This window comes from Rhineura floridana, chromosome 7 (genome assembly GCF_030035675.1).
Source record: "Rhineura floridana isolate rRhiFlo1 chromosome 7, rRhiFlo1.hap2, whole genome shotgun sequence".
Taxonomy (NCBI): Eukaryota; Metazoa; Chordata; class Lepidosauria; order Squamata; family Rhineuridae; genus Rhineura; species Rhineura floridana.
The window spans coordinates 153,673,339-153,689,158 of record NC_084486.1 but is presented as its reverse complement, the minus strand read 5'-3'; the positions used below and the strand labels follow the sequence as shown (position 1 = coordinate 153,689,158).

The window sequence follows — 15,820 nt, the reverse complement described above, 5'->3', positions numbered from 1 at the left end:
TTGGGCCCTCTTCAAGTCTGTGATCTTGTACCTGAAGTTGGGATGTGCAAGCAGTAAACTTGCTCGACTGGTCAGACTAGTTTCCTTGGCTAATCTCATAGTCTAGCCAAGTCAACCTGTGAGTTAATGGATTTACTGAGTGGTCAATCTGCATATCCAAAGGGAACTATTGGAACTCTTTTCAGGGAAGAGGCCCTCCTTCCCCCAATCCTGGATCCAGGGAGAGGCTTGTGTTTTTAGTCTAGTCAGGAGAAGCTGGGAACTAGGGGACACACAGAGAGGCCTCCTCTCTGCACCATGGCTTTGGGGGGCCTCCCTGCAAGTCTGATGGCAAAGCATGATCTGTTGGACTGTTAATGCTGAGAACCCTTCCATATTACACCCAGGATGTATATATGTATAAATAAAAACCATATATCTTATAAGACACCACAGTCTCCACTGACCTTCTTTCCAAGGAAACCGACACATTTCAGTGTGTTTCCTAACCACAAAAAGTCAATTTTTTCAAATGTGCACTTGCTGCACTAGGGTGAAAGAGTAATTGTGCAAATCATAGGCTGGTATTCTACAAATGCATCATGTTAGTGCAAGGATCCCTCTAGAGCAGCAGGACTTTCCCCCTGCTTCCCTTCCCTTCCCTAAATCTGCTCTGGAGAATTGGGAGAATCCCAGAACAAATTTTGGGGACATGCAGGGAGAGGAGGAAGGGAAAGTTTCATTGCACGAGCAGAAACCCTTGCACCGACACAACTACTTAGTTAGCGCTACACTGAATACAACCCTACATTTCCAGTATGTGTGTGACTCACTCCCAGAAAATGACACCCATAAGCCTTAAAAATGTGTGGTTTCCCAGTCAAAGAGTGTGAAAGACAGCCGGTCTTTGCTGAAATGGCAGAAAGTCTAGGCACAGTCACCATTTCATGCTTTGCATTTTTAAAGGCCCAACTGAGGGCTTTTTGCAGGTGCTACTAGGTCTAGAGTGCTAACAATGTCAACAGCAACCCCCCTCCAACTGCCTTTTCCAGGATTTAAAAATGTGGCTGCAGAGGGTATGATTTGCAATGAGCACAGATGCCTTTCTATAGTTCCTGTTCTTGTCAATGGGGCTTGTACACAAAGACTTCTCCACTGGACTGTGCCCAAGAGTCTGGTACAGGAGGAATATTTTCAAGAACTGTCCTTCCTCCAAGAGTCCACAGTATTCCTTTTATCAACCCTCTTGGGTTGCCCACAATGAGCCTCGAGGCAGAGGAATGTGAACCTAGGGAATTCTCCACAGTCTAAACCAAGATGCAGAAAATGCAAAAGCTGATTTAAGCCCCACAGAAGAAAAGTTGTTCTCAGGATCTGTTCAAAGGGAAGGGGTGGGGAACAGTTAATGAAGTGAAGACTCCTCCAACATTCCCACCCTCTTGGAGCTTCTACTGCCATCCCATAAAGAAAATATTATTGTTATGGGTTTGGGGGTTGAGAGAGATGATTTCTATGAGTCCCCTTCCAGCCTCTGATTTGGAACCCTGCACCTGGAGGTGGGCTCTGTAGCTGAGAAACCTGCTCCACTGGTCAGATGAGTTTCTTTTGTTAGTCTAATAAAGTGGTCAGGTGGGCTAATGGGTCTATCAAGTGCCCATTAACTAGTGAATAGGCCAAGGAGATCCTTTTGTTATTGAAACTCTTCAGGAGAGCCCCCCCCCCCCCGGGAAAAGAGAGGCTTGTGTTTTTAGCTAGTTGGAAGAAAGGCTGGGGATTGGAAACATGCAGAGGCCTTTCAGAGTAAAGCTAAAGGAGACCAACTAAGCAATCATAATGCCAAAATACAATTTAAATAACATCCCAGAAAAATATAAAGATCAAATAAGGAACAGGTTTGAGGCTTTAAACTTAGTTGACAGAGAACCAGAAGAACTATGGAATGAAGTCAGAGACGTTATCAGAGAAGAATGCAAAAAGACAATACCTCTAGCTAAAAAGAGAGAAAGACCCCAATGGATGACTGAAGAAACTCTTAAAATGGTTAAAGAGAGAAGGAAAGCAAAAGCAAAAGGAGATAGAAGCACAGTCAGAACCCTAAATGCAACAATACAGCGACTAGTACATAGGGACAAAGAGAAATTACAATAGTTACTGTATAGAAATAGAAGAGGACAACAAAAAGGGTAGAACAAGAGCCCTGTTCCAAAAGATTACAGAAATGAAAGGGAAATTTAAACCAAGAGCAGGGATGTTGAATAATCCACAGGGGAACACACTGACTGACCAAGATGAAATAAAAGGAAGATAGAAGCAATACACTGAAGAACTCTATAAAAGAGATGCCAGGATGACAGATTCATTCACGGAGGAACCATATGATGAAGAACCAGAAATTTTAGAATGCGAGGTGAAAGCTGCTCTTAAAATACTTGGAAGAAACAAATCACCAGGAATAGACGGCATACCAATAGAGTTGCTACAAGCTACTGAGACTCAATCAGTCCAAATTTTGAGTAAAATCTGTCAAGAAATATTGAAAAATAAACAATGGCCCACAGACTGGAAGCGTTCCATATACATCCCACTTCCAAAGAAAGGGGATCCCAGAGAATGCAGTAATTACCGAACTATTGCCTTAATATCCCATGCAAGTAAAGTAATGCTCAATGTTCTACAACAAAGGCTCTTGCCATATATGGAGCGAGAAATGCCAGACGTCCAAGCTGGATTTAGAAAGGGAAGAGGCACCAGAGATCATATTGCAAACATATGTTGGATAATGGAACGAACCAAGGAATTTCAGAAGAAAATCATCCTGTGCTTTATAGATTACAGCAAAGCCTTTAACTGTGTAGATCATGAAAAACTATGGAATGCTTTAAAAGAAATGGGGGTCCCACAGCATCTGATTGTCCTGATGCGCAACCTATACACTGCACAAGAGGCTACTGTAAGGACAGAATATGGAGAAACTGACTGGTTCTCAATTGGAAGGCGTGTGAGACAGGCGTGTATTTTATCACCCTGTTTATTTAATCTGTATGCAGAACATATCATACGGAAAGCAGGAATGGACCAAGATGAAGGAGGTGTGAAAACTGGAGGGAGAAATATCAATAATTTAAGATATGCAGACGATACCAAACTACTAGCAGAAACCAGGAATGATTTGAAACGAATGCTGATGAAAGTTAAAGAGGAAAGCACAAAAGTAGGACTACAGCAGAACGTCAAAAAGTCTAAATGACAACAGAAGATTTATGCAACTTTACAGTTGACAGTGAGGACACAACTTGTCAAGGATCAATACCTCGGCACAATCATTAACCAAAATGGAGACAATAGTCAAGAAATCAGAAGAAGGCTAGGACTGGGGAGGGCAGCTGTGAGACAACTAGAAAAGGTCCTCAAATGTAAAGATGTATCACTGAACACTAAAGTCAGGATCATTCAGACCATGGTAATCCCGATCTCTATGTATGGATGCGAAAGTTGGACAGTGAAAAAAGCTGATAAGAGAAAAATCAACTCGTCTGAAATGTGGTGTTGGAGATGAGCTTTGCGCATACCATGGAGTACGAAAAAGACAAATAATTGGGTGTTAGAACAAATTAAACCAGAACTGTCACTAGAAGCTAAAATGATGAAACTGAGGTTATCATACTTTGGACACATAATGAGAAGACGTTTCATTAGAAAAGACAATAATGCTGGGGAAAAACAGAAGGGAGTAGAAAAAGAGGAAGGCCAAACAAGAGATGGATTGATTCCATAAAGGAAGCCACAGACCTGAACTTACAAGATCTGAACAGGGTCGTTCATGACAGATGCTCTTGGAGGTCACTGATTCAGAGGGTCGCCATAAGTCGTAGTCGACTTGGAGGCACATAACAACAACAACAGAGGCCTGCTCCTTGTTTGATGGCTTCAGGATGCCTCCTGTAAGCCTAATGGAAAAGCAAGATATATTGGACTGCTAATGCTTTGAACCCCCTTCATTTTAAACTTGCAGAGCTTGGAAAAGTTACTTTTTTGAACTATAACTCCCATCAGCCCAATCCAATGGCCATGCTGGCTGGGGCTGATGGGAGTTATAGTTCAAAAAAAGTAACTTTTCCAAGCTCAGGTTGTTAATGTGTTTAAATAAACCCTATTTCATAAAGACACCACAGTCTCCACTGACCTTCTTTCCAAGGAACCCAATTCCTGGGCAAGGAGGGGACCCCTGGAGATCTCTCACCCCTTGAAGACTGGGGTGGCACGCAATGTTATTTTCACAGTTTTGCACAGGACACCAATTCTTAAGCTGTGTGTCCTGAGGACTGCTCCATAAGCTGAGGATGGGGGTGTTGGTTGGTCCCAGCCAATGGAATGAAGGCTCAGACCCCACTTTTCCAAGAAGGGGATTATTTCAGTTCTTGGACCCCTCTAAATCTGTTCTTTCAGGCATTTCTGCCCAGGAAGTCATGTAAGCAACCCTTGGTTAGCAGAGATGCCAGTTCCAACTTGCTGAAAGCCAATAATAGGATTCGTTCTCCGTGTTTTATTGCAGCAAACGTTAGACAAGATGTCCTCTCACTCTGCATTCTTCTCCAACCATTCTTTTAACAATCCTGCAGTTCTTAAAGAATGAGGCACAGTAATATGCCTCTCTGCAGCCACTTTCTCCCAGCTGGTAACTGCTGAAATCTTCACATCACCATCTTCGCTGATTGTGCATTTGCAGGGCCTTTCATCAACTCTTTGCTAGAAGGGCCCTTGATTAATTTTTCATGTGTTCATGTTCCTTTGTACCATTCGACCTTTTCCCCAAAGGTGCGTTTTAAGAACCACTGGATACTAATAGGAAAAGAATTACTGGGCTGAGGAAAGTCTAAAAAGCCTTGGTAGTGCTGCCCTCAAGGTAATCTTACCACGCAATTTAGATGGAACCTGTTAGCCAAACAACCTGCTTGGCATTCATAATCCTCCCCAAGAGAGGGCAGTAGTGGGCACCCATGCCAGCCTCCTAAAACAAATAAATATCACTGGCAGATATTAGGAAGAGCCCTGAAAGATAATTAATGTTCGCTTGCAGGCCCCCCTGCACACACACCCTGTCACTGTCCACAAAGATCTCACACTTTCTGAGTCTTGTGCTGTTTTTCCTTGTTTGGATGGCTTGTGTTCTACTCACCTATATATTCTGATGAATCCAGGCAGTGCCCATTGGCCTTAAAAGGGAGCACACAGGATTTCACTGTAAAAGTATTAAGCCATAAGAGAGGTGGGGGGGGTTTCCCCTCTCTCCTGATTGCAGCCTAACCCAGGGCCAACCCTCCATGCTTGTGGAGAACAAGAATCACCTTCTGAAGGGTCGGGTGTTGCTGGAGGAGGGTGCAAGCTTCTGAGCTACTCAGAACTTCCTTATTCACATAGCCTGATACTTCTGTGTAGCTTTTTATATTTCTCCACCAATAAAAGCTGGTTGGGCAAAATATATCATCTTGTTCATTTTGTTGATGAAGTAGACATATATGGTAGTTAAAGGGAAAAAACACCAACACCAAATGAACATTTTTCAAATAGCCAGTTGAAGAATTGGTTGGTTGGGTTCCAAAGTGTGGTCTGTGGGCCACCATGACCTTGATGCAGGTGGTCCACAGCATGGCTGCATGAATGTTCGTTTTGAACTTTAATTGCATTTTTATTGCTTCTTTTATTGCATTTTATTGTATCACAGTTTGAATTCTATAGAACGTAGATTGTAACACAATATAAGAAATCAAAGAAACAATAAAGACGCAACTAAAAAAGATGCAGCCTCCAATGCGGCAATTACAATTGCCAGAAAAATCATTAAATGGTCTGCCAAGACCCTCTGCAATTTCCAGGGGTGGGGAGTTGGGGAACTCCTGGAATAAATAATTTCTTTCAGAGCTACATCAAGAGTGTGCGATAGGCCTGGATGGGCACCGGGCAAGCCTCACAAGAAGGCCCTGTCCGCAATCGTGTCTTGCCTCTCAACCAGAGCCTGCCCGAGTCGACGTCGCCAGAGCAAAGCGCAACGGGCCGCCTCCGCTTCGGTCCGTTGAGATCTCCGAGCCAGCGGAAATCAAGCCTCTCGCTGGCGGCCCTGCGAGAAACGCCAGGCTCACGGCTCCAACGGCCGCGAAGGGAATTTCTCCACTCTGGCGGTCCCCAAGCAGCGAGCGAGGAGTTCCGCCTAATGCCGGCGACGAAGAACGCTGCATGCCTCAGAAGCCTGCCGAGGATGCCCCCAAAGGCCACCTCTAGCTTTACCCGCCGAAAGCCGAGCCGGGGGTGTGGGCGGCGGCGGCGCGCGCTCGTCGCGAGGCTGGGCTTGGCACCGGGAGCGCGCGGGACTGCCTTCCCGCGGCCACTTCAAGCCCGGCTGGAGCTGCCGCCGCCCGACTCCCAGCTTCGGCAGCCGTTTGTTGAGCTTCGGGCTGTGGCCCGGCGGCTTGGGCGTTTGCAGGCGCGTTCTGCTGTTCGCGGCCGGCCCGGAGGGATCCGGGGAGGAGCCGCGGGGTGGGCAGAAGGCGAGCGCCAGGCCGGGCCTGCCTGCCCCTCCCTCTCTGGGCGGGGAAGAGCCCGGGCTGTTGCGCCGCCAGTGGCTTGGCGAGCTTTGCCCGGCCCCCGTCCGTCCGCGGCGGAGGCAGGCGCGCGTTCTGCCGGCGGAGAGGGCGAGGCGGCGGCGGCGGCTCCTCCGCGCGAAGATGGCCGCTCCGCCTCTCTCCGCCAAGGCCGGCTCCTCCGCTGGGCCCGGCCCGGCCCGGCCTCCCGCCGCCGTCTCCTTCCCGGAGCTGGACTTCCGATCCGGGGCCAGGATCGAGGAGCTGAACAAACTCATTCTGGAATTCACCAAGCACGACCAGCGCGAGTACGACGACCAGCGCGCCCTGGAGATCCACACCGCCAAGGACTTCATCTTCTCCATGCTGGGTAAGGGGAGGCGAGGGGCAGCCCAGCCCAGCCCCAGGGGCCTTCCGTCCCCGCCGTCGGCATCCCCGCGGCTCACCTGCGGCGCCTCTTCCCGGCGAGGCGCCGCGCCCGCCCCTCCGCCCTGGCTGGCTCTTCCCACGCGCCTCCCTGGCCGGGCTGCCCCCTGTGGCGACGGGCGAGCGGAGGGTCCCGCGGGCGGCCACGGCCAGACATGCCAGCAAGCGCCTCAGCCGGCTTCTCCCGTTTGCCTCGCCCGGCTAACGGCGCGTTCAGCCCGCTCTCGGGGCATGTCGCGGAAGACGGGCGCTTTCCCAGCCGGATTGCCCTGGGCAATGGGAGGCGGTCGGGGGGTGGGTCCGGTGCAAGCCCTTGAGCGCGGCTGTGCGCGAGAGGAGGGGGGCGAGAAAGGCCAAGGCTGGGGCTTCCTCGGATCCTCGGCCCTCTCCCCGGTGAAGGCTTTCTGAGAGCCCAGTGCCAGGGCCTGCTGGGCAGTCCGCGACTGTCGCCTGCTGCCGCCCAGGGCTCGGAGCACACCTGCTGCCGCCGCCGCCGCCGGAGGGCCCGACACACCCCGCCCAAGAGCTCCCCCGCCCGTGGCTGCGTGCTGCCTTGGGCGGTCGGGCAAGGCGCCCAAGCCACGAGCCAGGCTGGCCCAAAGGCCCCCCCCCGGCGCTTATTGTGCAGCTCCGGGCAGGGCGAGCCCTTGCGGGTGAAATGGGGTGGGGTGGGAGGGGCGGCGAAGGGTGCCCGCGTGTTTCCCTTCCCGCCTTCCTGACCCGGGTGCGTGGCCGGCCCAGCGGAGGGAGCAGACGCCAAGGAGGACTCCCCGCCTTGCCCCAGTCCCGCTTCCAGGATCCGGTTATTTCTGCGAAGCCACAGCTCCCCCCCCCCCGCTCAGCAGCCCCCCCCCCCCGGCCGGCGGTGGCTTCCCGGAGCTTGTCAGTAAAGACAAAGGGCGGAAAGGGGAGGGGTGGGCGAGGTGCAATCCCATTTGTGGGCGAGGAGAGGCCCCTCCCTGCACAATTGGGGGCCTGCAGGCCTTCTGCCCAGCTCAGCGAGGAGGCTCGTGTGGGGCGGGGAGCCCCCCTTCCCTGGGGATGATGAAGGCTGGCATGTATTGGAATGGACATAAATCACAGCCGGAGCAGGTTGCAGGCAGGGCGGTGAGCGAAGTTGAGTCGCCTGGAACGCCACCTCGACTCTCCCAGCGCCTCTGGTCTCCTGCCTGTTACAGCAGGCAGCAGAAGGGGCTTAATCCTGACGGGAGAGCAGAATGCCACCTGTTAGAAATTATGCTCCCCCCCCCCACAGGAAAGAGGGATTTGCAAAACTAGGTAACTAAACCCCACTTCATTGGTAGAGTGTGGCCCCAGGATGGCTGTTACATTTCGTAGGCCTAGACGTTGCCTGTGCTTGGACTTCACACTAAACTGTGGTTGAGTGCTATGTGACTGAGTTGCAGGTTCATCCTGTCTCCCACTCTGCTCCTCTGTGAGGAGGAAATCCAGAGCTTTCACTTTGGCTCTTAGTTAACTGGAGTGCAAACCAGACAAACTGTGGGGGCTACGAAAGATTCCTTGTCTGAAACCCTGCCAAGCTGCTGCCAGTCCGTGCAGGCAGTACTGAGCTAGATGGACCAATGGTCTGATTCAGTATAAGGTGGCTTCCTACGTTCTAATTTTTGGGGATGGGGCAAGTTTTAAGGGTTTTTTGGAGGGGATGATCTTACCTTTAAAGCCAGGTAGGCCAAGGGCAGCCACCCTTTTCCTCTAAGAATGACCCTGGGAATGATGCAATATCACGATGGACTGTCAGATCCATTCTGTCCCCAAAATGCCACAGAAGAAGCACTGGCCAGCCCTTTTTAAAGAGAGAGAGAAAGAAAAAGACCCTTGACCCCAAAACACATGCAAATTGCTAATTAAGATTAGCCACGGTTTAGGGTTTTGACATAATGCTAAATTGTGGTTCGCTGAAAGTGGAAGCAAAAGTTTCTAATCTCCACACAGCTGTGAGAAGGAAAAGGGCTTGAGGCTCATGCCTGTAATGCTAAACCATAGTTTAGTGTTCCATCTGCACGAGGCCTGTCTCCACCTTTTGTGCTGGTGCAGTCCTGGGACAGTCCTGAGCTCTGCAATCCCGTTTTGCAGGCAGATGCTTAAGGAGATCCACCATGTGGCTTCTGTGAAGGTTGCAAAGTGTTTCATAGGGTTAATGTGATCTGTCAGTGATGATCCTGCAAACAGGCCAGGCTTGAAGGAGAATTTTTGAAGGCTCCTGTAGGCAACTGCCTGCTGCTTCCTGTCTTGCTGGCCTTTGGGGCAGGCCTTATGCTATAGGTGTGCCCCCCCCCCCGTCTTCCCAGCTGACTCTTGGCCATTTCTTCCTGGCTGCTGCTGTGCTGCCTCTTGGACGCAGCTCCATGTTGATTTCCCCAAGCTAGATTGGCTTCCTGCTGCCGCTGATGTTATTCATCCCTTGGGTTGGTTGGTTTTGCTAGTGTTGGTGAGAAACTGTTTTGCGTGGGGCATTTGATGGGGAACTAGATGTACCTGGTGTCATAACACTCCCCGGGGCTCAGAGAGAACCCATGAATGCCCAGCAAGCAAGTTCATGGATCTTTTTGGTGACTTTTGACATTCCAGCTTGGCTGTGACCAGCTGTGGGCTGGTAGCTGGTTTGCAAGGCTATGCTTGTCACCCTTTGGGGCCAAACTGCCTGAATTCATCACCAAGCTTCAGAGGCCAGTTTCCTTGCTTTCAAATGTCACAGCCTTAGGGCCCAAAGTCTTTGTCCCTGTCACTGCCATTTGCTAAAACTGATTAGGAATGAGGCAGAGCCACTGAGCAACGAAGGACTTGCACTAAATCTGGCGTTGTGGGAGAGGCAAGGGAGTGCTGCTCCTTCCTGCAGTGCTGGTTAAAGTGGGAAGCCCTGGACCGTGCAGTAAGAGCAGCCCATGTTATAACTCTTTGTCCTTGTTGTTGTTATGTGCCTTCAAGTTGATTACGACTTATGGTGGCCCTATGAATCGCTCTTTGTCCTGTGTCTGGGTTAACTGGGGGCAACAGGTACTGGGACAGAACTGTTTCCTGCCTGGAAGGTTATGGTACTTTAACTGTGTCTTTCCAAGGAGAGTGAATATCTTGGGGAGGTGGTCACAGGTGATGACTAGCTCAGCTTCTCTAGTTAAATGCTAAGCTGGGTAAAGCCTGGAGCCTGTCACCAAGGGTACACACGTCATGGGGAGAGGGAGGGTAATCTTGTGCTAAGGTCCACAGGCTCTGTTACTTATTTTCCAGCGGATATGGATCCTATCACTGAGAGCAGGGTGTGTAGCTTGGTTTGGACAAGGTCTCACTCCCCCATAAGGCTCAGGTTTGCAGTTTGGGGGTGCCTCTGGACCTGGTGCTGTTCCCTAGGTGGCAGTGGTGGTCTGAGGCACCTTTTCCCACTCCATCCTCTCCTTGATAAGAAGGATCTGCCCGTTGCCACATTACTGCCCTGGCAATATTCACATTGCGCTACTGCAACATGCTCTTACATGAGGCTACCTTTGAAAAGGTTTTTGGGAACTGCAGCAGGTGCAAAATGCAACAGCAAGAGTTTTGGTCACCACCAGCATCACGTTACTCTGATATTGGATCAACTTAACTGGCTCCAGTTTTCAGTTCTGGATCAGTTCCGAGTGATGGTTTTAAGACTTAAAAGCCCCAAACCATCTTGAACCAGAATATGTGAGGGCTACGTGCTTCCATGCTGAGCATCCCATTGCCTTGGAACCTCAAGTGTGCTAGGAAGTTATGCAAGATGGACCTTCTCAATAGCAGCACCAAAATTCTGGGGTTTCCTCCCAAGGGACATTTGTTTGGCTTCTTTGTTGATGGCTTTGAGCCGGCAAGTTAAAATGTTTTCTTAGGGTCTTGGGGAGGAGGACAAGGGGTTTCCCAGTGCAATTGTATCTGTGCATGGCTTGACTGAAAGCTACAGTGCCTTGCAAAAGTAATCAGACTCCTGACCAATGCTCTCATGTTGTGATATTTTATTTTGAAACACTGAAACTCAAAATCAATTATTGTAAGGTGAAATTAGTTTTATGTTGGGAAATGTTTGTAAGAAACAAAAACGAACATGTTGCTTGCATAAGTATTTAACCCACACACATGAATATTTGGTAGAGCCAAATATTTGCTGCAATAACTGCTTTAAATCTTTTGGGGGAGGTATGTACCAGCTTTGCACACAGTGTCGGAGGGATTGTGGCCCATTCTTCTTGGCAGATTCGCTCCAGGTCCTTCAGGTCATTTGGATGTCGCTTGTGGACGCCATTTTCAAAGAGCACCACAGATTCTGAATGGGATTGAGATCAGGACTTTGACTGGGCCACTGTAGGACATTCACCTTTTTGTTCTTGAGCCACTCCAGTGTTGCTTTGGCTTTGTGCTTGGGATCATTGTCCTGCTGAAAAGTGAATTTCTTCCTAAGCTTCAGTTTTTTAGTGGACTGAAACAGGTTCTTTTGCAGTATTTCCCTATATTTTGCTCCATCCATTCTTCCTTTGATTTTAACAAGATGCCCAGTCCCTGCTGACGAGAAGCATCCCCACAGCATGATGCTGCCACCACCACACTTCCCTGTAGGGATGGCGTGTCTTGAGGCATGGGCAGTGTTAGGTTTGCGCCACACACAGCGCTTTGAGTTTTGGCCAGAAAGCTCTATCTTGGTCTCATCTGACCACAAAACCTTTTCCCACATCGCAGCCTGGGCACTCTCATGCTTTCTGGCAAACTCCAGACGTGCTTTCACATGATACGTTTTGGGTCACAGCTTCTTTCTTGCCACCCTCCCGTACAGGCCAGTGTTATGCAGAGCTCTTGATAGGGTTGACTGGTGCACCATTACTCCACTCCCAGCCACTGAACTCTGTAGCTCCTTCAAAGTGTTGGTTGGCCTCTCTGTGGCTTATTTCACAAGTCTGCTCCTTGTTCAAGCGCTGAGTTTTGATTGACGGCCTTTTCTTGGCAATGCCTGGGTGGTGTGATGCAGCTTCCACTTCCTGATTATTGATCCAACTGTGCTCACTGGGATATCAAACACTTGGATATCATTTTGTACCCTTTTCCTGATCTATGCATTTGTATTACATTATCTCTCACTTTTGTAGAATGCTCTTTGGTCTTCATTTTCCTTCAGATCCACAGCCTGACCAATGAGCCTTCAGCAGTGGGGGGTTTATCCTGACAATGTGACAGCAACTTTAATGGTTCACAGGTGGAGGCCAATGGTAAGGTAATTGCGTCCTCGATGGGGGAATTTCTTCCATCTGTGTAAACTGGGAGCTCCCGCAGCACAGGGGATGAATACTTATGCAAGCAACATATTTCAGTTTTTTATGTTTCTTACAAACACTTCCCAACATAAAACCAATGTCAGCTTACAGTAATTGATTTTGAGTTTCAGTGTTTCAAAATAAAGTATCATACAGAACGAAATTACAATGTACCATTTGTAGTTCTGTAACATGAGAGCATTGGTCAGGGGTCTGATTGCTTTTGCAAGGCACTGCATTTCCTGTGGTTGTTGTCGCAGTAAAACATCCAACGTGGCTTAGGCAAACACTCCAGTCATTCAGTGGCTTAGCATGTTCCTTGAGGATACAAAGATTCTCTAGCAGCGTGTGCCGCACCCTCTCTTGAGGGGTGGTGTTTGCCAAGCTTGGGCGTGTGCGCTCTGCAATCTTTGTGTGATTTTTCTTGTCCTGGCTAGACTTGCTCCAGGAGCAGCAGCAAGGATTGTTGGATAATTTTGTGTGTGTATGTGTGTGCTCTTTATAATAAGAATAAGAAGTCCCTTTAATAGCGGACTTAGCTGGTGAGTGCCAGCTACAGTCTCATTGGGGCAACTCATTGGCTTACTTGGAGGAGCCCCAAGGTTTGCAGAAGTTTTTAAAAAACCCTTTAGGTAGAAAACCCTAACCCCACCTGAAAAGCACTTATTGTGGGCTGAGCAAGCTTAGCGGCTACAGAATGCTGAATGCTTGGGCTTGGGGAAAATAGGGTGGGGGGAGGAATGGAAGTTCATACTGCAACATTTTGTTGCATTTGCCACTTGTGATCCAATATTAACTGTTTTTTTTAAGGGTATAGGCGTGTTCTTGCCATGGCACATAATTATATATCTACATATGGTAACTAGGATACAGTTAGTGGTTGTTCTCTCTCCTCCTCCTCTTCCAAGCAGCAAAAAAGCCTGATTGGATTCGGGGTGAATACAGACTTGAAAGAAAGTGGTATGTACAGTGTGCTCATGAACTAGCCATGATGGCTGTGCTCTGCCACCCTAGTCAGAGGCAGCATGCTTCTGAAAACCAGTTGCCGGAAGCCTCAGGAGGGGAGAGTGTTCTTGCACTCGGGTCCTGCTTGCGGGCTTCCCCCAGGCACCTGGTTGGCCACTGTGAGAACAGGATGCTGGACTAGATGGGCCACTGGCCTGATCCAGCAGGCTCTTCTTATGTTCTTATGTTCTAACTTGAAGCATTTCCTTTTTGGATCCAGCTGTGCATCTCTCTCTCTCCCTCTTTCCCTCTCCCCCCCCCCATGCCAGATTGTGGAAAGGTAGGTTGTTAAAAGGGAAGCTCTTAAAATGCTACAGTTATTAGCAGTGTTGCAAGCCCCTCTACCAAATAATCAAAGTAACGTATTGACATCACTGGTGCTACAGATCTTTGTGAGAGTCCTTGGAAGAGTCCTGATGTCTCTTGGGAATTCTGAGTGACTGTTCAGGAACTCCCACCCCCAGGCCTCACTTTGATGTTGGTGGAGCAATGGTGTGTGTCTTATGGGTGCTTCCCTCTGGCTGTCTTCTCTGTGAGGGGCTTTGGGGTTGGCTGTTGGATGAGCTTGGTGAAAAGAGCTTATGGAAGTGACTTAGTTATTGTGTTATCGCAGATAATCTGTGCATGTGTGTGAAAGAGTATGGATTGCCAAAAAAGGCCATTGAAACCATTCTCTGGCTTCTTCCCATAATTCCAAAGCCAAGAGTTGCATCCCATCATTCCCAGATCAAGTCTGTGTCTAATCATGAGCCCTCTTAATCTTTTTAATAACGTCGTCTGGTAGCATAATTTTTCTTAGATCCATATTTGATGACCTGATCTCCATTCCACAAAGGCACTTAGACGCTGATAAAAGTGGGCCTTGTTCCTGTCTATGCCGCTGTAATTTATGCAGCTGTTCATTAATTATTAGTTTGATATATTAAAATGTTTATTTCCTGCCTTTCTTTCCCAAAAGGGAACCCCTCTCAGTGTACAGTAGCTAACAATAGCACTGCAATAAATAAATAAACGCTGCAACGTCACACTAATGAAAAATGGAGGGATGAATTTCCAGAAGCAAGACGACTTCTTCCTCCTTCCCAACCAAAAATGACAAGCGGGCATCACCCTCCGCCCTGGCAGAAGCCCACCTGTCTCTTTGACAGATGCTGGTGATGTGACTTGGCAGGAAGGGCAGCCTCTGTGTTCAGTCCTGTGGAAAGGCTCTTGGGTAGAGCACTTGGCCTACTTCACATGCTGTTTATAGGGGAAACCATTTGCACTGCCCTAAGCGTCGTGGAGAAACGGTGGGATAAAAAATGGAATAGATATAATACATGGTAGGGTTCCCCAACCAGGTGCCCTCCTGGTTCTTTTGACTACATAGGAATCTACCATCGCCTGGCTATATTTGTAATGCAAAGCATCGGGAGGGCTCCCAATTGGGGAAAGCCGAGTTACCTTTTGCAGGCATGCTCTTCTTATGCGCTAAGTAAAGTTTTTGTGCTGTAAGAGTTGCGTGTGCCTCTAGGTCTTGGCTGACACCGTCTATATGGTGGCTGCCTAGAGCTGTGAAGACTGCTACTAGTTAACTGCTTGTTTTGGTTGTGTTCATCCCGTCTCTGCAGCCAGTTCCCTTGGTGTGTAAGTCCCCTTCAGCTCAGCCCAGGCTCTGAGTCAGCCCTTTCCAGGCAGACTGCCGGCGCAGGCTCCGTCCATGACTTGTGTCTGTGTGTCTGTGTTCCAGTTACTCTGTCGAAAAAGAAAAAGGGGGGTTCAAAACCCAAATTGACCAAATGGTATAAAATAATTTACCTTCTTGGGCTACTAAGTTCACAACTTCCAAATAAAAAACAGAAAGAAAGGAAAAACAAGAAAGGAAGGTAAAGAAAGCGCTGTAAGCAACTAGAAAGAAAAGTGTAAGTAAAGTTTTTTTGTAATCATGTCTTTTCTTACTGTTTATTAAAAGTTTTAAATGATATATGAACAAAAGGTAAATCATATAAATGTATATGTTTGTATTGTAGCTCCTGACGAAGGCTGATATGCAATAAAGCCGAAACGCGTTGGGCATTTTTAAGAAGAGAAAATAAATCATTTTACACCATTTGGTCATTTTGGGTTTTGAACCCCCCTTTTTCTTTTTCATTTTGATTATTGACCACCACTACTCCTCTTTTTCATCCAGTTACTCTGTTGTCAGGCCTTGCAAATTTTCAAATGTTCAAGGAGTGGCTTGGAGCTTGAAATAAGTTGAAAGGGTCACTGACCCTTAACAACATCATGGGCTCCTGATCCGCTTTTCTTTGTCCTCCAAGGAAGGGGTCATGCAAACTGTGGCAGGCTCGTCGTTGGCACAGTGATGGTGTTCCCAGGTCCACAGTGGTGGTGGGACTGTCTGCTGGCTAAGTCGTGTTTTTAACCCTTTGCAATGTGCTGCTGCTGACACTCAGAGCACATCGCTCTAATCTCCCTCCATGATGGAAATTTGAGTCCTGCGGTGTGTTCCTGGAAGTCTGGCACCCAGAGATGGGTGGCTTGGCACTTCTTTGGACAGCTGAAGTGTGATGCATGTAGCTG

The 15,820-nt window shown here is 48.5% G+C and overlaps 1 protein-coding gene across 1 annotated transcript in view; it reads left to right on the top strand.

Annotated features, from left to right (window-relative positions):
* Window positions 1-6,601: 6,601 nt before the first annotated feature.
* The window catches only part of MB21D2 (Mab-21 domain containing 2), a 68,724-nt gene continuing 59,505 nt past the window's right edge, over window positions 6,602-15,820 (top strand). The window contains exon 1 of the mRNA XM_061637631.1: window positions 6,602-6,924. Within this exon, the coding sequence (XP_061493615.1) occupies window positions 6,699-6,924 (226 nt within the window). The 5' untranslated portion in view covers window positions 6,602-6,698. The remainder of the gene's footprint in view (window positions 6,925-15,820) is intronic.